Source organism: Ambystoma mexicanum, chromosome 5q, assembly GCF_040938575.1.
Source record: "Ambystoma mexicanum isolate Mex_15411 chromosome 5q, UKY_AmexF1_1, whole genome shotgun sequence".
NCBI classification, from domain to species: Eukaryota; Metazoa; Chordata; class Amphibia; order Caudata; family Ambystomatidae; genus Ambystoma; species Ambystoma mexicanum.
This window is the reverse complement of record NC_090933.1, coordinates 128,910,864-128,936,772: the sequence shown is the minus strand read 5'-3', so window position 1 is coordinate 128,936,772 and position 25,909 is coordinate 128,910,864. Positions and strand designations below refer to the sequence as shown.

Sequence of the window (25,909 nt, the reverse complement as noted above, 5' to 3'; positions counted from 1 at the left end):
GTATCTCCGGAACAAGCTCAGATCCAGCTAGATTATGTTTGCCACTTCCTTCACAAACTGGGCTTCTCCCTCAATTTAAAGAAGTCACAGATGATACCATCACAGAGACTGCAGTTCATTGGAGCGGTCCTGGACACTTCCCTGGGAAAAGCCTCGCCACCAGAGTTGAGGGCTCAAGATATTCTGCAGATGGTCACCAAGTTTCAAAATGCTCAACGTCTCCCAGCCTTCGACTTTTTGAGGTTGCTAGTCCTCATGGCATCCTGCATCTTCCTTGTGCCAGAGGCTCGCCTGAGAATGATCTCTTCAGTGGGCACTAAGAACTCACTGGTCGCAGTTCTCAGGGAGAATGACAGATCTCCTTCAGGTTCTGGACAAGGTGGCTCGAGACCTTCAGTGGTGGGCCTGCCAGGAGAACATCTTGAAAGGAGAACTGTTTTGGCAACCATGGCCGGAGATCACAGTAGTCACAGATGCCTCACTCACGGGGTGGGGAGCCCATACCAACGACTTGACCATCAGCGGTCTTTGGTCTCCATCTGAGTCCAGACTACATATCAACCTGTTAGAGCTGAGAGCAATCAGACTAGCGCTGAAGGCTTTTCTGCCATCTGTACAGGGGAAAAATGTCCTGACAATGCCGGACAACACAGTGGCCATGCACTACCTCAACAAAAGAGAAGGCGTAGGATCACTGCCTCTGTGCAGAGAGGTGATGCAGCTCTGGTTTTGGGCAATCCAAGAAGGAATCTCTCTATCGGCAGTTCACTTAGCCGGAGAGAGAAACTTGACAGCGGACGCTCTGAGCAGGCAGAGTACAGTCTCCCACGAGTGGGAACATGCTCGGGAAGTCCTTCAACAGATGTTCACCCTTTAGGGAACCCCTCAAGTGGATCTGTTCGCGCCAGCATCAACAGGAAGTGCGATCAGTTTTGTTCAAGGGAATTTCCCCCGAGAGGAGCTCTAGGGGACGCATTCGTAGTGGACTGGGAGTTTCCACTTCTGTACGCGTTTCCTCCAGTCCCTGTCATTCCTCAAATGATCAGGAGGTTGAGAAGGTTCCGGAAAGACATGATCCTAATTGCCCCGGACTGGGCCAGGAGAACGTGGTACCCGGACCTTCTGGACATGTCCATCTGCCCTCCAATTCGTCTTCCATTCAAGGAGAATCTTCTCTCGTAGAAAGGAGGTCAAGTTCTCCATCCAGACATCATAACCCTCAACCTTCACGCTTGGTATCTGAAAGGTTGAGATACAAGGATTGGGACCTCCCAGATGACGTCATGGAGGTGTTGCTTTCGGCAAGAAGGCCAGCAACAAAGACTTTATACCGCTGCCGTTGGAACAAATTTTGCAGCTGGTGTACAGAAAAGATTATCGACCCCTTTTCATGTGGTACACCAACGGTGTTATCCTTTCTACTCTATTTGGCAAATTTGGCCCTTCAGGTTGGCACTATCAAGGGCTATCTCGCAGCGCTATCGATCTTCAAGCGCACTGCAGAGGAACCATCGTATTTCAAGTTACCCTTAGTAATACAATTTCTGAAGGGATTAACCAATGTATATCCTCCAAGACCATTCCAAGTTCCCTTATGGGACTTAAATTTAGTCTTAAATTTCCTGATGGGTACTCCTTTTGAACCACTCCACTCTTCTTCACAAAGATTTCTCACCCTTAAAACTGTTTTATTAGTGGCATTGATATCTGCTAGGAGGGTGAGCGAATTACAGGCTCTATCTTGTAAAACCCCCTCATACAATTTTTCATAAAGACAAAATTGTCCTACAAGTGAAGCCTAATTTTCCTCCCAAAGGTGGTTTCTGAATTCCACATCACTCAGAAGATTACCTTGCCTTCATTTTATCTCCCTCCCCATCCGGGGAAAGAGGAAGAAAGGCTGCATAGGCTTGGACCCAAGGTGGGCTTTGAGCTTTTACATCAGCAGACTTGCTAGGATTAGGCAAGCAGACCAACTGTTCGTAGGTTACTCAGGGCACAAATTGGGATTACCGATAACAAAGCAGACCATTTCCAGATGGATTATTTTAGCCATTCTGGAATGTTACAAACTGGCAAGGAAAGAGCCTCCTCAAAATCTTAGGGCTCATTCAACCAGGGGTATCGCAGCCTTTTCGGCCCTCCAAAGAGGGGTACCGATTCCAGACATATGTGCGGCTGCCACATGGTCGTCTGCACATACCTTCACAAGATTTTGCAACCTGGATTCCTCCTCTAGCCAAGAGACTAGATTTGGCAAAACTGTGTTGCACTCTGTTCAATCTTGAAGGGAAACATGGCAATTTTACTCCCACCTCCAGTTACACACCACTGCTAGGGAGTCTATAAAAATAAGGAATACGTCGGAGGACGCAATCCCTTCGAAGAACAAGTTACTTCTTACCTGGTAACGTTCTTTTGATGGGATGTTCCTCCGACGTATTCCTTATCGCCCCTCCCATCCATCCCCTCAGTAAAACTTCCCTTGTGGTTACAGCTTATGCTCCTTCTGGGGTCACTAACCAATTCATGTAAAACCACTGTTAACGTAAAAACGGAACTGAGCAACGGACGCTGCACGAGTCTATTTCTCCAGCATGGGGTCTGGCATGGATTCACATGCTCATGAATATTCCCCGTCGTCAGGCCGGTAATCCGCGGTATAGAAAAAAATCAGTATCGGTTTCGTTTCTGATCTGTCTTTCATAGTAGTAACCAATCACTGGTCTCTGGGTCATACTGCCCCCAGCCAATGACTGCCCTCTCCCTAAGCCCCGCCTCCGGCAGCCATCCTCAGATTTTTACTGCACGTTCAAGTGTTGGGAGTCCTCATGCTGTAGCTCTCGAGCATTTGCTGCGTATCCGCGCTTTTTCAGGAGATTTGTCTCATTTTTCGGTTAAATAGAGCCTCAAGCTCCACCGTTTCTACATCCGATCAACGGGGATCCGTTTCGGAGTTTTCTGCGCTCCTCAAGGGTGAAGATTTCGTCGAGTTATGCTTTTGGAGGATTCCAGAAGTTCTGAGGCCTACCACGGACATGGCCCAGGAGAAAGGAAGATCGACGCCCGGGAAGCTGTTTAGGACCTGCCCTGGATGCCAGCTTCAGAATGTTTTCAAGGAGGACGAGCATTCGTTATGCCTCTGTCTCCATGAGGACAAGACGCACAAGGAGAAGGACTGTGCGTTTTGTGGCAACATGTCGGAGCGGACCATGAAGGGTCGCCACCTCCGTCTCGCCAACTGGATGGAAGGGAAGAGCCCGTCAGGCGAGAAGAAGAAAAAGAAGTCTGAGCGGTCTTCTAAGTCCTGTGAGGGTGCCCCGGCGACGGGGGCCCAACAAAAGGCTAAGCTCCGCGGGCACCGGGAGCGCCGAACGGTCGGGCTCCTTGGCTGCCAGGCAGGGCGCATCCTCCCCGGCGCCATCAACCACGAGCCAACGCTCTGGCTTGGGTAAGAGGAAGTCCGAGAAGCCGGCGAAGCTTTTGGAGAGGCCCCGGTCTATCTCGAAGATTCCGGCAGAGGGGGAGCGAGTCGCGGACCCTCCCCCCAAGGTGAAGGCCCCAGGCGTCCAGAAGGTGACGATGGCCTTAATTCACTCTTCTAAGACCTATATTGAGGATGTCGCCGTGGCCCTGGCTCAGCCTGTGGAGGCTATACCAGTGGAGGTGCCTTCAGGACCCAGAGTCTCCCTGCCACCGCGGAGGGAGTCGTCTTTCAGGCCCATTAAGAAGACCCCCACGAAGTCCGCGTTGGAAAAGGTGGGGGAGGGGCTGGTAGCCATCGTGGATACGGACACGACCTCTGAAGAAGAGCCCATCGTGGAAGAGGCCCAGCCCATCAGGAGGGATCCCGACGAGGGCGACGTCGAGAGCGACGGTGTCGCCGACAAGGCTTCTCAAGAGCCCTCGCGCCCATCGTTTCCGGCGCCGCAGGACACCTCGGCGGCCATTTTGTCAGCGATTCAGTCCTTATGCTCGGAGATAAAGACAAGGTTGCCCCTTCCCCCGACGGAGGTACCTGAGCCAGACCCTACGGGGGAACCGGAGCCAGGACCTTCGGAGAGTCCACCGCATAAGAGGACGACGCATCCTACGCCACCTCTCCCACCTCTGCGGCCTGCTCTGCCTTCCCCCCGGTCTACTACCCACGGGGATGATACAGGCATGGACACGGCTACGACGGGTACAGATGACGACGGAGGCGACGTTGGGACCTGTCCCCCATGGTCCCTGCTCGTGCGTCCCCGCCCGCCGAGATTGGATCCTTTCACGCCATGATTTCCAGGGCATTCGAGTTTTTTCAGCTCTGCCCAGAAGAAAAGAAGAAAGAAGGGTTCCTTTATCAACGGCGCGAGGCTAAAAGGAAGACGGTCCTCGCCGTACCGCTTCTTGATGACATCTGGGATGAGGGGCTCGCCCTCCTTAAGAACCCTGCCACGGCGCCGGCAAAGAGGGATCGGTACGAGAAGTAGTACCGGGTCCCCGACGCTGCCCCCTTGTGCCTTCGGGCACAACCTACCCCAGACTCGGTCGTCTCGGCGGCGGCAAAGAAGAAAGCGGGGAGGGGGGGGGCATCGGCCTCGACATCAACTTCCCCGCCGGACGGCGAGGGCAGGAAGTTGGACACGATGGGACGACGGATCATCTCATCCGCAGCAACAACGATTAAGGCGGCCAACGCCCTGGCTATCGTAGCCCGCTACGACAGGGAGTTGTGGTTCATAATGGCCCCTCTGTTAGACTTCCTTCCGGACGCCAAAAGGGCTCAGGCCCTTGAAATCCTACAGGAGGGGGAGATTGCTTCGGACCACGCCATCACGTTGGCAACGGACATCGCTGACATCGGTTTCCGTCAGTTGGGCAACGGCGTTTGCTTGAGACGAGGATGGCTCAAGGCCACGGATTTCCGCCAGGACGTACAAACCAAGGTTTTGGACATGCCCTTCGACGGGAACAACCTGTTTGGGAAGGCGGTTGATGAGTCCCTTCAGGCCATCAGGACAGACACAGACGGCCCGGGCACTGGGAGTGCGCCAACAACGACGGCAGTCCTTTCGGAGCTCCGGAGGCAGACAAGGTGCCTCCAAGGGATCCGGCAGTGGCTCCTCCACTTACCGCCAAGTGGCAAGATCTTCGTCCCAGGAAGCCTACAGGGGACGCGGCAAGTCAGGTGGTGCCCGTCGTCGTCGACAAGGAGGTCAAGGAGGCAAGACGGCCTCCAAACAAGATTGAGCCGACCGTGGGGTCGGGCCCCCGCCGAAGCACCCCGGTGGGAGGCCGGCTGGCAAGGTTCGTCAGCGCGTGGGAGTCCATCTCCACCGACCGTTGGGTGTTGGACGCCCTGGCCCAAGGGCACGCCCTCGAGTTTCAGAAGTGCCCTCGCGTTCCACCCGTGGCCAGGAAGGAAAATCCCGTCCCTCAACTACGTTTGGAAGTAAGGGCGATGCTCAAGAAGGGTACCTTCGAGCTCGTCCCAAAGAGGCTTCAGGGCTCTGGAGTTTACTCAAGGTACTTCCTTGTAAAAAAGGTGGATCGCGCCCCATCCTGGACCTACGACGACTGAAAAGTACATCAAGGCACAGAAGTTCCGTATGGTCACCCTCCAGCATGTGCTGGGACAGCTGGAGGAGGGCGATTTCCTTTCGTCGTTGGACTTGGAGGATGCGTACTTCCACATCCCCATTCTAAAAAGACACCGAAAGTTCCTCAGGTTTGTGGTCCAAGGGCGGCACTACCAGTTCAAGGCCCTCCCATTCGGATTTAAGTCTGCACTCAGGGTGTTCACCAAGTGCCTCGCACCGGTGGCGGTGCGGTTGTGCCTACAGGGGATCCACGTCTACCCCTACCTGGACGACTGGCTCATTCGGGCAAGGACAAGGGAGCTCGCCGTGGCGCACACTGTGAAGACCGTCCAGCTGCTCACGGACCTGGGATTCTCCATCAACTTTCCAAAATCCCACCTGGTTCCGTCGCAAGTCGCCCTGTTTCTCGGAGCCAAGCTCGACAGTGGTGCGGCTGGCCTCGCCGTCGGAGGAAAGGACCAGGACCATTCTGGGCAAGGTGCAGCATCTGCTGGCCACGGACATGGCCAGGGTACGATCTATCAAGTCCCTCCTCGGGATGATGTCCTCCTGCATTTATCTGGTGCGCCTTTGAAGGCTTCGGATGAGACCCTTACAGGAGTTCCTCGACGCCCGCTGCATCCAGTCGACGGGCAGCTTCGAGGACAGGATCCCTCAACGAGACGTTCCATCAGGCGATCCGGTGGTGGGGTACCCGCTCCCATCTGTCGGCGGGCACAGACTTTCAGACCCCAGCTCACCAGGTGACGGTGACGACGGACGCCTCCCTGGAAGGTTGGGGAGCACACTCCGGAGATCTTCACGTGAGAGGCCTTTGGCTCCCGGAGGAGAAGTCTCTCCACATCAACATCTTGGAGCTCTGCGCGGTGTTCTGGGCCATCAGGTCCTTTCTTCCGTCCCTCAAGGGCAAGGTGGTGAGGATCTTCACCGAACACACCACCACGATGTTCTACATCCGGAAGCAGGGCGTAACCAGGTCCCTGGCCCTATCCAAGGAAGCCCAGGATCTGTGGCATTGGGCCGTCGCCCAAGGGATGCTTTTGGTGCCTCTTCATCTGGCAGGAATAAAAAACATGATCGCCGACTCACTCAGCAGGGAGCTGCGCTCGTGCCACGAGTGGGAACTACGCCAGGATCAAGTGGATCGACTCTTCCGACGATGGGGCGAATCCCTAATCGATCTCTTCGCGACGGCGACGAATTCCAAGTGCCGGAGGTTCGCCAGCAGGTTCCCTCAGCCGAGGAGCATGGGCGATGCTTTCTCGTTCCCCTGGGACGGCCTATTTCTTTATGCGTTCCCTTCGCTGCCGTTGCTGCTCCGGCTCATCAACCAGCTCAAGAGGTCCCGGTGCATGATGATCCTCGTCGCACCGGCGTGGCCGAGGCAGATCTGGTTCCCGGACCTTCTGGACTTGTCAACGTCCCCACCAGTCAAGCTGCCGAAGGATGCAGACCTTCTCTCCAGAGAAGGAGGCGCCATTCTTGACCACGACCCGGAGTCGCTGAACTTGCAGGCCTGGCTCCTGCAGCACTAGAGTTTGGAGGGTACGACATCCTGGCTGACTGCAGAGAGATTCTTGCAAAGGCCAGGGCGTCCTCAACTCTCAAGTGCTACGGACATAAATGGAAGAGGTTCTCTCTGTCTGGTGCCGTGCACAGAAGATTAACTCTCTGCGGATTACGGCCCCTCAAGTACTGCCGTACCTACTGTCGCTGGCCAAAGCTGGACTGGCTCACGCCTCCATCAAAATACATCTGGCTGCAATCTCCCGATATACCAGGACAACGGGACAGGCGTCCTTGTGGTCTCATCGCCTGGTGAAAGAATTCATGAAGGGACTATTCCAATCATTCCTGCCGGTGAAGGCTCCTGCCCTGGCGTGGGAGCTTAATGTGGTGCTGACCAAGCTCATGGGGGCCCCATTCGAGCCTACGCATTCGGCGCCTTTGAAGTTCCTGTCATGGAAGACGGCTTTCCTCGTGGCCATCACCTCCGCACGACGAGTGGGAGAGATCCAGGCCCTATCTTGCAAGCCTCCATACTTGACTTTTCATGACACGAGGGTGGTGCCGAGGACACACCCATCCTTTATGCCCAAGGTGCTGTCGGACTTCCACCTCAACGAGCCCTTGGTGTTGCCAGTTTTTTTTCCCGTCGCCGGCTGAGAGGACTTTGCACTCTCTGGATGTAGCTAGAGCGCTGAAGTTCTACGTGGACCGCACGAAGAGTTTTCGGAAGACGTCACAACTGTTTGCAAACTTTGGCACTGTGAAACAAGGGAAGGCTCTCTCGAAGACTTCCATTTCCAGATGGCTCTCCGGCTGCATCATGCACTGTCACCGGTTGGCAAACCGACAGCTACCCAGCCGTCCGAGAGCCCATTCGACCAGAGCGATCGCTGCTACCACGGTGTTCCTGTCTGGTGTGCCCATGCTGGACATCTGCAGGGCTGCGACGTGGAGGTCGACGCACACCTTCACAAGATTCTACTGCGTCGATCGGGACTCCAGGGAGGAGGCCAGGGTCGACCAAGCAGTGCTGCGCAACCTGTTCGCCTAAGGTGAGCCTGGTGTGGAGGTAAGAGTTGCTTAATGTTGAGCCTGTTGCCACCTCCCGTGGTTGTGCATGTGTGTACTGCTATGTATTCTCTTATTCATGAGCATGTGAATCCATGCCAGACCCCATGCTGGAGAAGGAACAAGTTACTTACTGTAACTGTTGTTCTCCAGCATGGGTCTGGCATGGATTCACATGCGAACCCTCCCGCCTGCCCCTCTGCGGCTCTTCACTTGGTCATACTGCCACTTTACGTGCTACCAAATCTGAGGATGGCTGCCGGAAGCGGGGCTTAGGGAGAGGGCAGTCATTGGCTGGGGGCAGTATGACCCAGAGACCAGTGATTGGTTACTACTAAGAAAGACAGATCAGAAACGAAACTGATACTGATTTTTTTCTATACTGAGGATTCCCGGCCTGACGACGGGGAATATTCATGAGCATGTGAATCCATGCCAGACCCATGCTGGAGAACAACAGTTACAGGTAAGTAACTTGTTCCTTATACGCATGATGACGTCGGCGCCGATACGGAGGCTGTCGAGGGACATCGGCTCGAGGGACATAGACGCGCAGTGCCCTCTACTTAAAAAAACTTTCCGAGGCCAGCAAGCTGGAGATGATCTATCAAGATAAGGAATAAGTCGGAGGAACATCCCATCGAAAGAACGTTACCAGGTAAGAAGTAACTTGTTCTTCCATACCGTTCGAAGCCAGTAAGTGCATTCCCTCGATCCCTCGATTCTTGCTGGTCGTCGGCACCTTTAGAGAGACTGTGCACACATATCCCTCCCCCCAACCCCCACGTGAGCCTCTCATATCGGTGGAATTCTGAACTTGGTGCTCATAAGAGCTTGAACCACTATGGCTGGAGTTTCTAGGGGCAGATGTAGGTGCTGCATACCTGCTCCTTGGCCTTGTTTGTTGCCCAAGGGCATAGTTCTCGGATCCCGTACTACCTGCCTGGGGTCGTGCACTGCCCATCGAGAATTTTGGCTGTTCTTTTGCTCATGGTTTGTGGTTTCTGGGTGAATAAGAACTGATTGTTGGCTCAACTTGCATCGAGGGCTCCTTTTCTGCTAAGGGGATGCTAGTGCCGAAGAAGGCTCTCAGTTGCATTCTCTTGCTGAATGTTGTGATTTCACAGGTGCTAGCTGGAAAGCCATTGTGGTGATCTACAAACTTCATTGCCCACCCTGGCACCATCTCCCTGGCGATCTTCCAAGATGTAAATGATCAACCTCTTTATATCAGCCAATTACCTTGGCACTAAATTGCAGTTGCAAGCAGTTGGGTCCACATTAGCTTGTGCCAGGGTGGGTTCCGGGGTCTGGGTGATAGGAATCCGAGTGGGGGCTGGTGTACTGACAGAGCTAACACCTGACTGGTGGCCCTCTGTGACACACAAATCCTGCACCTTGTCTTTGGGGTCATTGGACGCACTTGGTGGTGGAGTGAGCAGGTTGATATTAGATGGCAAAACCCACTCCCCCCACCCCATTTGCCCCCCCTGTAGCCCCTTCGGTAATGTGTCTGGCACTGCAGCCGTGGGTAGTTCTTAGTTTGCACCATTTACACTGCCCAAGGCAAATGCTATTAGGTCTAGGCCAACGACTCCATCGTAACTAGAGGGCATAGAAGAATAACAAGCTAAAACCGTACCAGCAATGGCCGGTTATGGGGCACTAAGCATAGATATGGGTAGCAACTCCCTGGGATGGCCTTGTATAGTCAAGGCCCTCTTCGACTTTAGAGAACCACAAATGCAGTACTATAGGTGGCTACTTCATGGGACACCGTGGCTTTGCACGAGAACTTCTAATGCAGCACTATAGGTGGCTTCTTCATGGGACACAGTGGCTTTGCATGAGAACCTCTAATGCAGCACTATAGGTGGCTTCTTCATGGGACACACTGGCTTTGCATGAGAACTTCTAATGCAGCACTATAGGTAGCTTCTTCATGGGACACCGTGGCTTTGCATGAGAACCTCTAATGCAGCACTATAGGTGGCTTCTTCTTGGGACGCAGTGGCTTTGCATGAGAACTTCTAATGCAGCACTATAGGTAGCTTCTTCATGGGACACCGTGGCTTTGCATGAGAATCTCTAATGCAGCACTATAGGTGGCTTCTTCTTGGGACGCAGTGGCTTTGCATGAGAACTTCTAATGCAGCACTATAGATGGCTTCTTCATGAGACACACTGGCTTTGCAATCCATCGTGTCCAAGGTGCTCCCAAGAAAATGATTAATTTCCTTGATCCGCTGGTAGGCGTCACTTGTAAGCTTTATAGTGCTGTCTAGCTGCAGTTCAGAGTCAGCACCTGCTAGCAGAATTTTTTCTTTTTCCTTTTTACTGTCAAAACTTTCCTCCTCGCCGGAATGAACATGGGGAGAGTTCGGGGGCAGGGGGCAGCCGTGTGCTCAATTGCAACCGTGTCTGACGTGATGAGGTGGGGTATACAGGAGAACATGAAGATGCATGCTTGTTAACAACTTCAGCAGTTCAAGACACTTCAAGTCACTCCCCCCTATCGCTTCTCCTCACCTCATCAGTGAGCCCCTCCATTATCCTGGCTGTAAAACGTTGTTATAGAACAGTGCATTGCGATAAGAAAACAGGTAGCCACTGCCCCCCGAATTATGGCGCCAACAGGAGACTTTAAATGCGATGCCCTCCTGCAAGCTGCCAGCAAATCCAGCCAATCGAAACAGAACACAGGCCGCTCCTCTTCTCGCCTGACCCTCCGGTCAAAGGCGCATTAGGAACAGCACCACTAAGGCTTGTTTCATGGACCTGTCCTGCATGCCTGGACTCCCAGCTCCAACACCCAGCTACAACAGCTGAACAGCAGTTAACAGCCCGCCCCACGTCCGCTCCGCTCCACTATGGGCTGGGGGAAATGCTTTTAAAGCAGCAGCGAGCACCACCCTTCTTCCCTCCAGGCATTGACACCGAAAATGAGCAGTGAACAGACTGCACCACGTCTGCTCCGTATTGTCTGACTTGCAGGAACCATGGTACGGGAAAAAAGCAGTTTGATTGTTTGATGTATTTTAATGTAAAATATATTGACATGGTAATAATGAATAACTATTAAGTACTGTCTATCTGGTTTGCACATTTTGTTGGTTTGGGCCTTTTTGTACGAATGCACATTGTTGGCTTTAATGTATAATATGTATTTTATTTGTTGTATTTTAGCGCATTTATGTCTTAATCGGTTTTTGTAACTTTATTTTTACTTTCATGGCACTTTTTGGCCGAAATAAAGTTTAAGAAGAAATAAAACGAGATACAGGATATATTTTAAGAGTTCGCAAGAGTGGAGAAACCTCAGTTTATCAAAAGCATGAACCACATACAATAGAGGAAGAAGGTGGACAGCATATGTGGAAAACATTAGAGACAAGAGTCCTGTGATTTGGAGTCCAAGATATACTGACAGTTGGAAAGAGTTTATGGGATAGTTAACTTAATATTGAAAGGTGGCCACAATCATCCCAATTTTCTAGTAGGGAGTATGGTGGTAGGCCCATAAGTAGGTGCTACAATTAGCCCATTTGTTCGATTGCTCCATTTGACTGAATCTTGAAGATAAATCAGACATTTTTGCTTTTGAGATTGAAGTAGGAGCCAACAGACACAATTACAGAACTACATGCTGGTTTCAAATACGTTGTTAGCATGGTTTATCAGCTTTTTACTGGATAATCTCTACTGGAGTCTGTCTGAGGGCACAGATAGTTCAGTGCTTGCTTTAGAAAGCTTTGCAATCTGCAATCACCACTTTGATTCCTGGTAGAGTGTATGCAGCCGGGCATGCACCCATGATGGATAAATGGAGTGCTGATTTGAGTTGGTAAGGCATTTGGAAGTGGGAGAATCTGCAGTGACCCACTATATAAAACATATAAAAGGCTGTTTGTAGCCATTCCTGTTCTGTCAACAGCATTCAATAATCACAATTCGGATGGTGCTAATTTTAGGGCAATCTCTATTTTGGGAACCAGTCCTTGGTTAGTGTGGCCTGTGATGAATTCAAGCAATTCGTCCCTTCTCCCCAAGGGGCGACACACCTTTTGTGACTAGAGAGGTGAGCCTGCTACACAAACCCTCATTAGGGGATTGCGCAAGCGGGATTTCACTTTGGGTGACCCCTATCTTTGGAGTACAAGAACTCCCAATGACCGAGTGTGTGACATTTCCCTTACCACCAATGTCTAAAAACATTATTGCGTACATGGGTGCTGATAACTGTAAAGAAAAGGGACCTTTGATTATGCCTGGTTTGGCTGTTGATCCATCCCAAAGACCAGAATCCCAGGACCATTGGCGTTATGCTTCTCTTTACAGGGAGAAATGTATAAAAGGCCAGACCCTTATCTGGCATAGACTAGCCTATGCGGAACAAGTTGACAGCTGGGGCAGAAGATCGAGAGCAAGACCGTGGCAGATGGAAACCGTTGCTGTAGCGCGGATCCAATGCCTCCTGGAGACTGGACCATGACTCGTACGTGGAGAGCCCGCAGAACGCTGCTGAGCCCAGGAGCCCCAGACTTTCAGGTCTTAAGAGGAGCGAGAACAGACCATGACCGAAAAGGGAAGACTGGAGTGCTGAAACTGCAGCAACCATGGGAAGCAACAGAGAACCAATGGTGCAAGGAGCCCGGTTCCACTGCGGAATGAGTGACCGCCTCCCCCAAACAAGTCCACTGCAAAGAAGCAGGCATGCGGTTCTCTGCAAGGAGAACGGATGAGGGTGGTTGAGCTCTGCGGACAGAATGCTGAGAAAGTGAACCAAGTGCCAAAGAAGGCCAATGGGCCTATAAACCAACAGTGACTGAAATACCCAAAGAGGGTGAACTTTAGAACTGAAACCCGTGAGGGGTTATTAGAAACCAGAAAGTGAGTGAAATACATAAAAGGGCTGTACTTGAGAACCACAACCCGTGAGGGATTATTAGAAACCAGAAGCAAATTTAAATACCAAAAAGGGGATGAAGCTGTGAACCACCACCCACAGAGTTGCCAGCGAACAAATTACCAAAAGTGGGTGAAGCTGAAAGCCACAACCCGCGAGTGGCTAATGAGAAGTCAGAAAGCAAGACCAATTCCAATAGGGGTGAGCTTAAGTGCCACAGGCCACGAGAAGTTTATAGAATCCGATACCAAAAGGTGGTGATGTTGAATGCCATAACCCTCGACGTGTTATTAGAAACCAGAAAGAAAGCAAACTACTCAAAGGGGGTGGAGTTGAAAGCTACTAGAAGGCTTCCGAGAAGCTAGAAAGCAAAGTTAATTTCAAAAGGGAATAAACTTGGAAGACATAATCGCACAAGGTTCTCAGAAAAGACAGATCAAGAGAAATACCGGAGAAGGGTTCGAGAAATGAAGCCACCCAAGAAAGGAGAAAACCTGGCTAATAACCCACAGCCCAATCAGGGCTAAACATTCCATCCACTCACAAGGGTTGGCAATATACAGTATCTACATCCCTCAAGTAACTGCAGAAGGTCCATGAGGGGCCACAAGAACTTACTATTGGCAAAAACCTGAAGCACCCTAGAGGGGTGAGAAAGAGGCAGCAGTTGAACAACTGCAAAATCCAGAAATCCAAGAGACTCGTTTCCCAGAGCTGTGACACAAGTTAAGAACTAAAACCTAGCAGGGGGGGGGCCTGGAGCGGGTCCTACTTGTGATAGTATCCAGAACTTTTGTTTATTTCAACTGTACAATTAACCTTGGGCAGTGAAGATTAATTCCATAGATTTGGGTGGGATGGGGTCATGCACCAGTCAGCATAAACCCTAGCAAGGGGGAGTAAGAAAACTTCTCTGAGCTAAGTTTGTGTTTCTTCTGTTGGTGGTAGAGTCAGTTAGAAATATAGCCGAGGTTTGGACTGAGGCCGAACTTGAGTTCTGTAGGACATCCTGATGAGCGCCTTTTTAATATTTGTTTAGAAGAGGGAACGTGCACAATAGCAATACGGCAAGATGGGGTCTTTTATATTCATGAAAAAATGTCCTTTTCTTGCATTCTCTCGCCGACCTACACAGGCCCCAATGGGAAACCTTTAGATCCCTAGTGATGTCTGTGGTGTGGTCCCCTATTGTTTTAATATTTACTTTAATTGTTTTGGCCAAGACTTTGAGTGCTGGTGAGCCTCTGTAAAGTAAGACATTTTAGTTGCTGTTTCCGATGGTGCACCAGGGCTGCAGAGTTCCAGAAGGCGTGCTCTTCCTAAGGTTTTTATGCATCTTTTTGAACCCATTAGTAGCAAGTATCGTTTACTGCGGTCTTCCTACACCCTGGCAGTTGCTTGTGCTATACTCTTGATCTAGAGATTAGAACTCTCCATAGCACAGTACTCGCACCACTTGCAGAATCTCAAACCTGTGTTGATCATGAAGGAGATGAAATCTGACATCCATGGAAGTCTCTGGAAGAGAACATTGTTGGACCTTTTTCTTCACCTGAAACCAACCCGACTCCTGGGTTTGAGTGGGGAGCACATCAGGGGCTCTAAAGGTCCAGGATTTGTCTTCCGCAAAAAATTGTCAGTCACGTTAACATCCTGGCGCTCGAGGCTGTTTGCCTAGTCTTTCAGTCCTTCATTCAGCATGCTAGGTGCTGCATTGCTTTGGTGTACACCGACAAACCTGTAGTGATGTTTTACGTCATCCAATAGGGTAGGACTAGGCCCCCTCAGTTTATTCTAGTGTTGGGATTCCCCTCATAAGCACATTTCCCTAAAAGCCAAACGTTAGCAAACTTAACAGTGACAGATATATAGATATCTGACTTGCGTGCCCTATGAGTGACAATTGAGTTCATAAATCCTACAGGTGATGTTCTCTGATGGGAGGTTTCTGCCTATGAGCCACTTTGTGGTGAAGAGCAATCATGCCTGTTGGGTGTGTTCTGAATGGGACCGAGGTAATAACAAGAGAATGTGAGAACTACCCTTGAACAATTTCTTTGCATATGCATTTCCCATTTTCCTTTTCTCCCTAAAACCATGAAATTCATGTCTCCTCATAACCTCTCTCGGATTCTAGTGCCCCCTTTCTGGGATAGCAAGTTATGCTCCCCCTAACAAGCAAGGTGCCCTCCTGTATTTTTTTTTTTACACGGGAGAAGGCCTGATTTGTTTACCCCATTCCACATTTTCTGAATTTAGCAAGTTAGTTCCTGAATGAATGAACAATAAAGCAATTTAGAATTTTTGTCAATAATTTCAAGGTTAGAAGTAGAAAACGGAGCGGCGGTATGGTCGCAAGCGGAACCCCAGCATATACATGGAACTTTGAAAACAAGACTAACCTTTTGGGATCTATACCTGCAAATATACATATAAGAAGACATACAAACGCATGGTGCTCACGTGGATTTGTTGCCAAATATTTAAGGAATAGACGATACAGCAGGTCCATTCCAACCACTTGCAGTCTAACAAATCAACAGTCTGACTTGAAAAAAAACCTAAGGTGATCGAAACACGTGTTGGCAGGCAAAGATCGGTAAAGACTGTATTAATTGAAGCAGACATTTGTGATTAAACTAAGGACAGCATATTACAATTTGATCTTTCTATTAACACATGACGGCGCATTTTCATGGAACAGCTTGTTTTGCATTCTCTAAATTAGGTTGGGGTAACCTATTAGTTCCATTGGATTGCAGAAGTCAACACTCTTACAGATCTACATGTTGCATTTTATTGCCTGAGCGTGCATTTACCTGGTATCCCATACTCTTAGCCCTGAATGATTGCCGTTTGGCTTTTTGGACCTTTCACAGGATTATCTTGACAGCTATGTGGCAAGGCTGGATTCCAGTAACGCACTAAGATTCAGGTGATTCTACTTTGTTATTCCTTTCTGTATGCCACACATTTAGCTTTTCTTGGGGGTTATGGTACCTTCTTGCCCTTTTTCCCAATTGTTGAGTCGCTTTCCAAGTGAAACTTAAACCAATCATATTTCGTTTCTATGGAATGCAGCTTTTTCTTTAAAAGTGGTATGTTTAACAGAGACTACCGTTAAAAAGTCACTAGCTCGAGAGATCTCGAACAAGACTCCTGTGCTCTGGAGTGAAGAGTTTACTAACATTTCTTTGACTCTATTTCCAGAGAAAATAAATTCATCATTCTTTCCTCTTAAATATTCAGAGTTGAACAATCGGTGACCTGGTTGGTGATTTTTTATTTATTTATTGGTGTTTCTATCTGCCAGGGCACAGAAAAGTAGCCGACCGGTTTCAGTGGTGAAACGTAAGTGTCCCACTTACATCAGGGCTTTTTATAGACTCGCACTCACTGATGTGCGGTCGGTCAATTTGGTGTCAGAATCCCTTGACTGTGGTCATGAAGCCCCATCTTAATCTCATCCCTGTAGATGAATCCTTCCTCATACGGTGCTCTTTCCCCAAAAGGGCTTCTCTTGGTTTAGCACTTTCAGCCATACATTCCTGCAAACTTCTTCATATTCCTGGGACTAAGGGACGTTTAACCTGTGTGCCGAGGCTTTTAATTCCACCCATGGGCAATAAAACACCAAATGGACCATGTTTTTCAGTTAAGGGTCTATCCATTAGACCCTCCCCTTGATCACTTCCTTTTTAAATACCCGTTAAAATGGAATCATGAAAGTCTTAACCGTTTTGCCCCTTGGGCCTACAGGAATTCAGGTTTAGAATGTTTCTCTTAAGCATATTGAGCGGTTAAGGGACATTTTGACATGTTTCTGTGTCTTAACGGCACTGGTGTACAACCCCATACTTTTTGAGACTTGAATGTGGTTTTGGGAGCCAGGCTTTCAAACTCTTTCAGCCCATCGCTTCAGTAGACTGCCACTGGGTTTCCTGGAGAACCTCTTTTTTGATAGTGGTTTAGTTAGCAAATTCAGCTAATATGCTGCCGGTGCTCTCGGCAGAGGAAACCTTTAAAGCCTTTCCCACAAGTAGATGGTTTTATGGACACAACCAGAAGTAATTCACAAAGTTATTGCTGATTTTTTTTCTGTTAAGAACTGATTGATAATTTGTTTCCCTAGCCCTTCTAATTAAAAAATGTTGGTAAACCCTCCTACTCTTACGTCCTGTCCCCTTTCCTCCATATTGCAATGGCGTCGCTTCCTATGGACGTTAGACAAACTTTTTCAGCAGAAAAAACCTTCCCCTTTAAATTTAGAGGGGCTTGGACTTGGGAGCATGCCCTACCCTCACTCCGCCCTCCAGCACCACACCCCAGTCCCCTTTTTCGCATCGACAGGAACAGGCAGATTTCACCAGTGCTCCTGGGTTTGGCTTCGGCCATGTAATGCCACACGCTCTTCCCCGGATTCTTCTGTCTTTTTGTCATTCAGGTATTTGGTCCTCCGGCGTCACTCTCCTCCCTGTGGCATGTCGACTTTTATGGGCTTCAGCAGGTGCCCAGCCTGCGAAGGGCTCTTTCCTATGTCCGACCCCCACGCTCTTTGCCTCCGCTGCCTTGGCCCCGACCAAGGCTGGGAAGGTTGTACCGCGTGCAACGCACTGACCATGCGCACTGAAGAACAGGCTAGCTAGGAGCTCTTTGAAAGGTCGCCTCCACAGGTCTTGAAGGACTTTGGCAAACCGAGATCGAGGCCCAAAGGAGGGTCGCCCTTTTCCATCGCACCCCGTAAGGGTGACTCCTTCCTGAGGAAACGCCAGAGTGGGAGGAACTTCTCAGGTTCTCGCACCAGCACACGTACCGAGGCTAGTTCAGCTACTGGCATCACGGCCGAGGTGGTCATCAGATCCTTCAGGAATTAGTGCTGAGGGACCGCAAGGATCTTTTACCGGGTGTACACCTGAGGCACAACGCCCTAGTACTGGTCAAATGTCTGAAGGGGCGCCTGCACTCAGCACTAGTGTCGACTCTGCCAAGGGCAATACGCCTTCCAGTCCTCTGCCTGAGGTGCAGGGTAAGCCTCATGCTCCACCTCCAAGAGTCTTGGCGGAGGCCGGGTCCAGGGAGCCAAGCACCACGACTTTGGCAGGCAGCTCAACAAAAAGGCCGCCGTTGCAGACAACATGGCCGCTCGTCCGATGCCACTCCTAGGAACGGAGCAGGCAGGAGAACGAGTTTCAAGGTGGGACTGGTGTCAACCAGGTACGTGGCCCACAGTTTATCCATCAGCAGCGCTGGGCAGGTACTCCCTGCAACCTAGGCGGTGCGCTCCGGCCCCATCAGCTCCCCGCCACTCCGTCAATATCTCCTGCCACCTCTTCAGCCTCCGAAGATAGGTTCTTCGAAAGGTTCATGGCACTGATGCGAACCGCACAGATGAGGGGTATCCTGCAGGATGCATTCAGGGACTTGCTCCCTTCGGTCACTCCACCAGCTCCTACAGTCCTAACTCGCATGACTCCAGCACTACCTGCCCCAGCGCAGCCCCCGCTGCCCTTGCCGGCTCCTTCGAAACTGGCTCCACTGCCTCCCACAGATCAGGCGGCTCCACAGTAGCCTCCAGCTCCAGTCTCCACACCGCAGCCCATGGCGCCCAGCACTCCTCCACCCACTCCGGACACACTTGTGGATACAGACGAGGAGGAGGACCCTGACACGCCATCGTCAGCGAAGGCCTTCATTACACACTTGCAAGTTTGGCAGAATATTTGGGCCTTCCTCAACCTGAGGTAGAGTAGCTCGGAGGGGGTCTTGGCAGAAGGCCATCACCCTATGACCCCCTACCAAAACGGGTTTCCCGGTGCAGGACAACAATGTGGCTTGAGCAAAAAAGTGGTGGATCAAGCCAACCTCGGCCTGACCTGTCAATCAGCGCCTCAATACCAAGTCTAGACATATGGAGGGGATACACTCTTGTTGGTGCACCCTCACTGCACTCTTCAGTGATAGCTGCAGCGTCGCTCTACTCTAAGCTTCAGTCGTCCTCTGCCACCTCGTCCTCGGCGCTGCTAGGCAAGGAGGAGAAGATCTTGGAGGGGTGCGGGAAGAAGCTGTAATCCAACGCCTCGCTGCACCTGCGTCAAGCCAATGCCGATGCCATGTTTGCAGCCGTTAACCAGTGGCTTTGGCGGGAAATGGCAGACTTCCTTCCAGAACTTCTGGTGCAGAGCCAGGCACGCTTCAAGGCAGGTCTATGAGAAGCCAAGTTGGTAGCGCAGGACATCATGGATTCCACCATGGCCCACATCGATAATTCTGGCCGGGCCATCTGCATCTCCACAGACAGGAGGATGGCCTGTCTTTGGGCTACTAAGTCTAGCCCCGAGGTCCAGGAACGCATATTGGACATTCCATTCGAGGGTAGTGACCTCTTTCACTCTACCACCGACGAGGAATTGGATAAAAAGAAGAGCTCGCAAACTGCAAAGTCTTTATCCTAACCAAGGCCACGACTAAGGCGTACAACCAGTCGCGTCAACGCTCCCACAGGGGGCGGTCGTTTGGCGGGCTCCGGGGCTTCCAGGAACGGAGAGTGAGACAGCCTGACCGCTTGCCCGTCAGCACCGGCGCAAACAACAAAGGGGCTGGGGGGAGCAAGGGCTTCTTCCATTCCCCCTCCTCAGCAGCAGTCACAGAAGGAAAGAAAGCATGACGCGTCCCTTCGTGTTCAAGTGTCTCATGTGGGGGGCAGGCTTGCCTCTCATGTGCATTTTTGGTGCCAGAACTTTGCGGACCCCTGAATCCTCTCTGTAGTATCTTCGGGGTACCGCCTACCGGTCCCTCCCTCACTCTCCTCCTTACTCCCCTCCACTCCCACAGATTGGGACGGCAACTCTGTTGGCAGAGATCCAGTTGCTCGTCGAGACCCAGGCAGCGGAACAAGTCCTAGCCTTCCAGAGAGGATTGGGCTTCTAGTCCAGGATTTTCTCCAAACAAAAAAACCACCAGACTGGCCTTGGAGTAGTTGGACCGATCCACCCTCAACCACTCCCTCCCTCCCTGTTCAGAAATTCAAGATGGTTACGCCAGCACTCATTGTGTAGACACTAGACAAGGGAGACTGGATGTGCTCCCTGGATCTGAAGGACGCCTATCTACACGTCCCGATTTGGCAGCCACATCGCGCCTTCCTGCGCTTCAGGATCATGGGCTGCCATTTCTAGTACAAGGTGCTACCCTTTGGCCCCTCAACTCAGCCCGCAATGTATTTACCAGACTCATAAGTGCAGTGGCAGCCCTCCTCAGAGCCACCATGTCTACCTGGACGACTGGGTCGTCAGGGGGAGATCCCCCGAGGGGGTTATCCACACTTCCGCTGCACTTATGAGCACACTCCACGACCTGGGGTTTACGATCAACCTCAAGAAGTCTCAGCTGCAGGCCACACAGAGCCTCAACTTCGTGGGCTACCTCTATGATACGAGGCTCAGGATGAGGTTACAGCTGCACTTCGCAGCCTCATGGAATCTGGAGAAGGGCTCTCCAGCAGAGCTGGTGAGCATACTGCCTTCTTTCCACTCGGACCTCACAAGCCCTTCCGACAGCCATCCCCACAGGTCACCATCACGATGGACACCTCTCTAGAGGGCTGGGGACCCACTCTGGACAGTCACAGCGTCCATGTAGTCTGGACCCGGCAAGAGCAGGAGTCGCACATCAACTGGCTGGAACTCTGGGCCTTCTGGCTATCTCTGAGCTTTCCTTCCGCTCATTGGGGGCAAGACCGTCCTTATCCAAACCGACAACTCCACCAGCATGTACTATGCCAACAAGCACAGGGGTGCCAGGTCCCCTCTGCAGTGCATCCTAGCAGTCAGCATGTGGGAATATGGGCCCTGGAGAACAGCAACTACCTCACGGCCGTCCACCTCCGTGGGAGGCCAACTGGGAAGCGGACAGACTCAGCAGACTGGGTGCGGACAATTACGAATGTCAATTGATTGACCAGGTGCTGTTCGAGGTCTTCAGCAGATGGGGGCACCCTCAGGTGGATCTGTTTTCCTCCTCGAAGAACAGGAAGTGCCATCAGTTCGCGTCTTGGCAGGGGCAGGGCACCAGCTCCCTGGTCGATGAACTACAGATATGGTGGGACGACATGACGGCCTACGCCTTTCCTCCCACACCCCTGGTCCACAGGGTAATCCGCAAGATAAAGGAAGCTTGTCACCTCAGCATCCTTCTGATGGTGCCATGGTGGCTGGCGAGACCATGGTTCTCCGAACTGCTCAGCCTCGCGGACAGGCCACCCATTCAACTTCTGCTGGGTCCAGCCCATCTCCTGTTTCAGCAGGGGGGGGAGGGGGGAGGGTCATACACCAAGCCCCGCAGAAGTTAGCCCTCGCAGCGTGGTTCCTGAGCAGGTCACCCTCAGGCACCTGAACCTATAACAAGCTAACCTGGAGATCATTCAGGGTACCAGAAGCAAGGTTATCAAGGAGCCAATACAGGAGTAAATGGACTATGTTCTGTCATTGGGCAGACTCTGAGGAGATCGACCCCCCCCCCTTAGGTGCATGCTGGATGATGTACTCTCCTTCTCGGCACACCTTGCGCACTCGGGCGTGCAGGTGGACACATGCCGCACCTATCTGGCAGCCATAGGGGCCTACAGAAATTCGGCGGAGGAGGCATTTTCCACTTCCATCCCAATAGTCAAACATCTGGCGGGCTTGTCCAGGCTCTACCCGCCCATCAAGAAGCCACACCCCGTGTGGGACTTCAATGTGGTGTTGTGCGCCTTGGCGCACAAACCCTTCGAGCCAATGGTGTCTGCGGACATCAGCTGGTCACCATCAAAACAGCTTTGCTAGTGCGACTCACCACTGCTCGCAGTCAGCGAGATCCAGGCTCTGGTGGACTCCGAACCCTATACCACTTTCCACAGGGATAAGGTGGTCCTGCGGACTCACCCGGCGTTCCAACCTAGGGTACCCTCCGCCTTCCATTTAAACGAGGAAATAGTCTTACCTATGTTTTTCGCTGACCCCAAGGACGAGGCTCAGAGTCTTGCACTGTCTGGATGTCAGGCGTGACCTGAATTCTGTCTGGACAGGACCATGGGCTTCCGCAAGTTGGACACACTTTATCACCTTTTGGGGGCTCGTGACCCAGGTATCAAGCATCCAAGGCGTCTATTCCATAGTGGATGGTTGCAACCATCAAGTAGGCCTATGTGGAGCAACAAAAGCCGCTGCCAGCTAACATGCACGCTTACGCGGTCAGAGACAAGGCCACGGCCACCGCATTCCAGCGACAGGTTCCGTGACAAGTCATAAGTAGGGAGGCCACCTAGGCCACCTATTCGGCTTTCTGTAAGCATTACTATTTGGACTCCGGCTCTAAGTCAGACGCGTCCTTCGGACAGGCGGTTCTAAGGAACTTTTTTGCTTAAGGAGGGTCTGCTCACCACCCTGGGGTTGCATTCAGTTGTAATAGCCCATGCAGTATGGAGGAAAGGGGACTAACGATGTTAGTCATTACGGTGAGTAACTTATAATTAATGTGCAAAGGGGCCTCCGGTTTTACCTCCAACACATTAAGGATTTATGGTCTTTGAATGGATTGTTAATTTGTTATGGGGGCCAGATACAGGAAGTTAAGCTACAAAAGCCTCTATTTTACACTGTCATTTCCTGCTTAGTTGAGTAATACGAATTCTGGGGGTTGAACCCTCCAAAGTGTCTCCCTGCTCGTATCGATTATGGAAAGGTGGTCAGTAATAAACTAGTGTCTATCATTACCTCTTTGCAGTGCTACACACGTTTCTTTCCTAAGTATAGGCACAGTGGCTATATGACCAATGGCAATGTGTATATTTGCCCTGTGGCTTGTCGGGTAGATGTATAGTATGGGTAAAGTTTTATGAAGTGCACAGCCAGCAAAAACCTTTGTAGTGCAAGCTGGGGGAAGAGAAAAGACATTTAACAAGGAAAGATTCTTCAGTGCAAGGTGGAAAAGTTGCCAAAGCTACAAATGGGTATTTGAATATTATTCCTCAATGCGGGTTCAAGAATTGAAAAAAATCAATTTCCACAAACATTGTGTGCAACAGCCATTGCAATATAAACGTTTTGATAATATTTCATAACTAGAAAGAACAATATCCAATTAAACCTCTAAACCCTGTACATTTCATATACCTAAATCAATGTAACCACATGTGCACAACACTCTAAAGAACGACTGAAAACTCCACCCCCTTCTCCTGTAGCCCTACAACAGAATTACCCAAGACACCATTGCTCTTTGTTTCCTTTAATCTTCTTTCTTACCAGGCACATCAAAGACATTACGCTAGGATTTCTACATTTGACATAACTGGTGTTGAAAGACAGAATTCCACAGCAACCATGGATGTACTAATGGAGTTACCTTTAAATTGTGGAGGGAGCTTCCCTGTTGCTTTAAGCTTTTTTTGAGAAAGTGTGTTGAAATATGATTCCCTTTTGTTGGCAAAGAGTGCAGTATGCAGCAGTTACAGGCAGGCATTCTCATGCTTCAAATTGCTGAAAAATCTTAGCGATGCTACACAATAATTGGAAATGTGGGAAATCATCCCTTATGCTAAGCCTCTGCTCTTGTAATAGTTACAGCAAACCCACTGAATGAACCACAGCTTTGCAGTGTTTGATTTTTAAGTGTTTTAAATCTTTGTGTGCGATGACTGGTTTTTAATTCATTGTTTTGTCAACTGATCACTGACTTCTCAAATATGTTTTGTGTACTTACTCACCAGGTCGATAAGCCCTGCAACGTTCCCTGATGTCCAGAGTGCGTTCCAGACTGCTCTGTTTCACCCAACCCCAATTCATCCAAAGGTTCCACCGGGTCCCGAGGTACGGATTTACGATCCCAACACTGGAAAGCTGATCCGGAAGGGCTCTCAGAGTTCAGCACAGTCACCCTACATTCAAGCACCAGCTCCTCCCCTTTCGTTACCAGGCCATGGGGAGCACTCATCCTTCAGGTACCAGAAACTGTAGTTCGTCCGCTTATGCCTCATGAACTACTTCCTTCATTCATCCCCTGGATTGTAAATCTTTTTTAGCTTCACTCTGATTTCTCAGACTATTGGAAGGGGGACCAGTGGGAGGAACAAGCGATTACACTTGGGAGAGTATTTCGGCATAGATTCGATTTCCGACTTTAGGCTAGTTTATGCTGGTGCCAATGGTAGGAAAAAAGCCAACATGTTAATCTGGTGTAAATCATATAGGAAATAGTGAGTCACAAGACTTGACCACTCCAGTTTGCTTAATGTTAACTGCGAATCTGCTTTCCATTAGCTACACTGATCACGTTTTAGCCAGTTACTTTATCACATTTGTTCTGGGAATGAATCACTTAGAAACAATTGGACTTTGCTCTTCTTGAATGTGCTCCACCCCACTCAAATTCTTTTTTGCTTTGCCTGTTGGTCAACAAGGGAAGATCCTATGTGAAATAGGAGGCCAATACCTAAATTGTATTGGCGAAAGCAGATGCAGATTCTGATACAACATATGTGTGCAATGTTGAATACTAGTAGCTCTCGTACACTTTCCCACAGTGGCAGTTTGAGTCTCCAAGAATATATCTAGTGAACATTGGAGTTTTGGCTTCCTCAATTGATTTGGATGTGCTCCCTTAACCGTACTTGCCATTTCTTTAAAAAAAAAAAAAAAAGCGAAAATGAGGAACCACATGGCCCTTGTGGTGGTCTGCAAATAAGTTATTTGATTGTTTACATATGATTTAAGCTCCTTTTAGACGAAATGACCCTTCTAATATCGATGCTTCACAGATGTAAACTTTGAGAATGCTCATTACCATTTAATTTAAAGAAAGCCCCCTTTAGGGCTTCTTTGCTTGTTTTTGCTTGTAAAACAATGTTTCTTTTCCTCAGTGAGTAAGACTATATATAAGCATGCATACTGCAAGTTCGGCACATTTTTATTTTAAGCACAATCTTGTAGGTTTTCTATCATGTCATCTGTTTCTTATAACCATGTGGATTTTGTGACCAAACTCTGTCTGTTGTGTTCATTGAAAAAGTTATTAAATAAATATTTGTCAGCGTTGTTAAAGATCAATTTTTTGTTTGCAGTGTGTTCAACTTTTTATTTGTGCACTTTACATTTGTTATGCTATTTTGCACACTCTGCTTCTAGATCTGTTAGTCATGTGTTACACTTTGTAACAACCTATTTTTTTCTATTTTTTTGCCACTCCCCAATAAATGTGATCAACGTTTTCACTGTCCTCTTTTAAATATTGCCATTTTAGTCATTTGCACCTCGCTTCTGATACTTGCAAACTGAATATGCATTTAATTTACTTTAAACTGGCACTAATCCTCTACTTCCTTTTGTGACTGCTTACAACTTAACTGCACAGCACTTCAGATTTTATAATCCTGACAACTCACAAAACGATGGCTTGAAAGATCAAATTTTAGCACATGTTTTTCTTGATTGGGTAAACAGCAAGAAAAGTGTAACCGACATTGCAGGGAATTTGTGATACTTAAAGAGGTCACAGAAAACTTAGCTGCATGGAAAAACGTGTATTTGACCATGTTGGAGAGAAAGTAAAATATAAAAATATATCCATCGGTGACAATGGGCAGACACGTGGGCACAATCATGGGTAGAAGAGCAAAGATCAAACTGAAGATGCAAGTATAGTTCGCAGTGTTACAACATTGAGGGAAATTATAGGCACAATTGTGCTAATCTGCCACCAATGGTAAACCAAATTCCTGAATTACTTTGCAAGCCTGTACCGTTTCAAGTTAATAATCATTTACTTTTTTAGCACAATTGTTGGATTTCAGAGATAAAAGGACCGCCTT

At 49.8% G+C, this 25,909-nt stretch overlaps 1 protein-coding gene across 1 annotated transcript in view; it reads left to right on the top strand.

Annotated features, from left to right (window-relative positions):
- Nucleotides 1-25,909, top strand: part of CTDP1 (CTD phosphatase subunit 1) — a 1,764,689-nt gene that overhangs the window by 764,513 nt on the left and 974,267 nt on the right. The window contains exon 10 of the mRNA XM_069620649.1: nt 23,813-24,043. Coding sequence (XP_069476750.1) covers nt 23,813-24,043 — 231 coding nt within the window. The remainder of the gene's footprint in view (nt 1-23,812; nt 24,044-25,909) is intronic.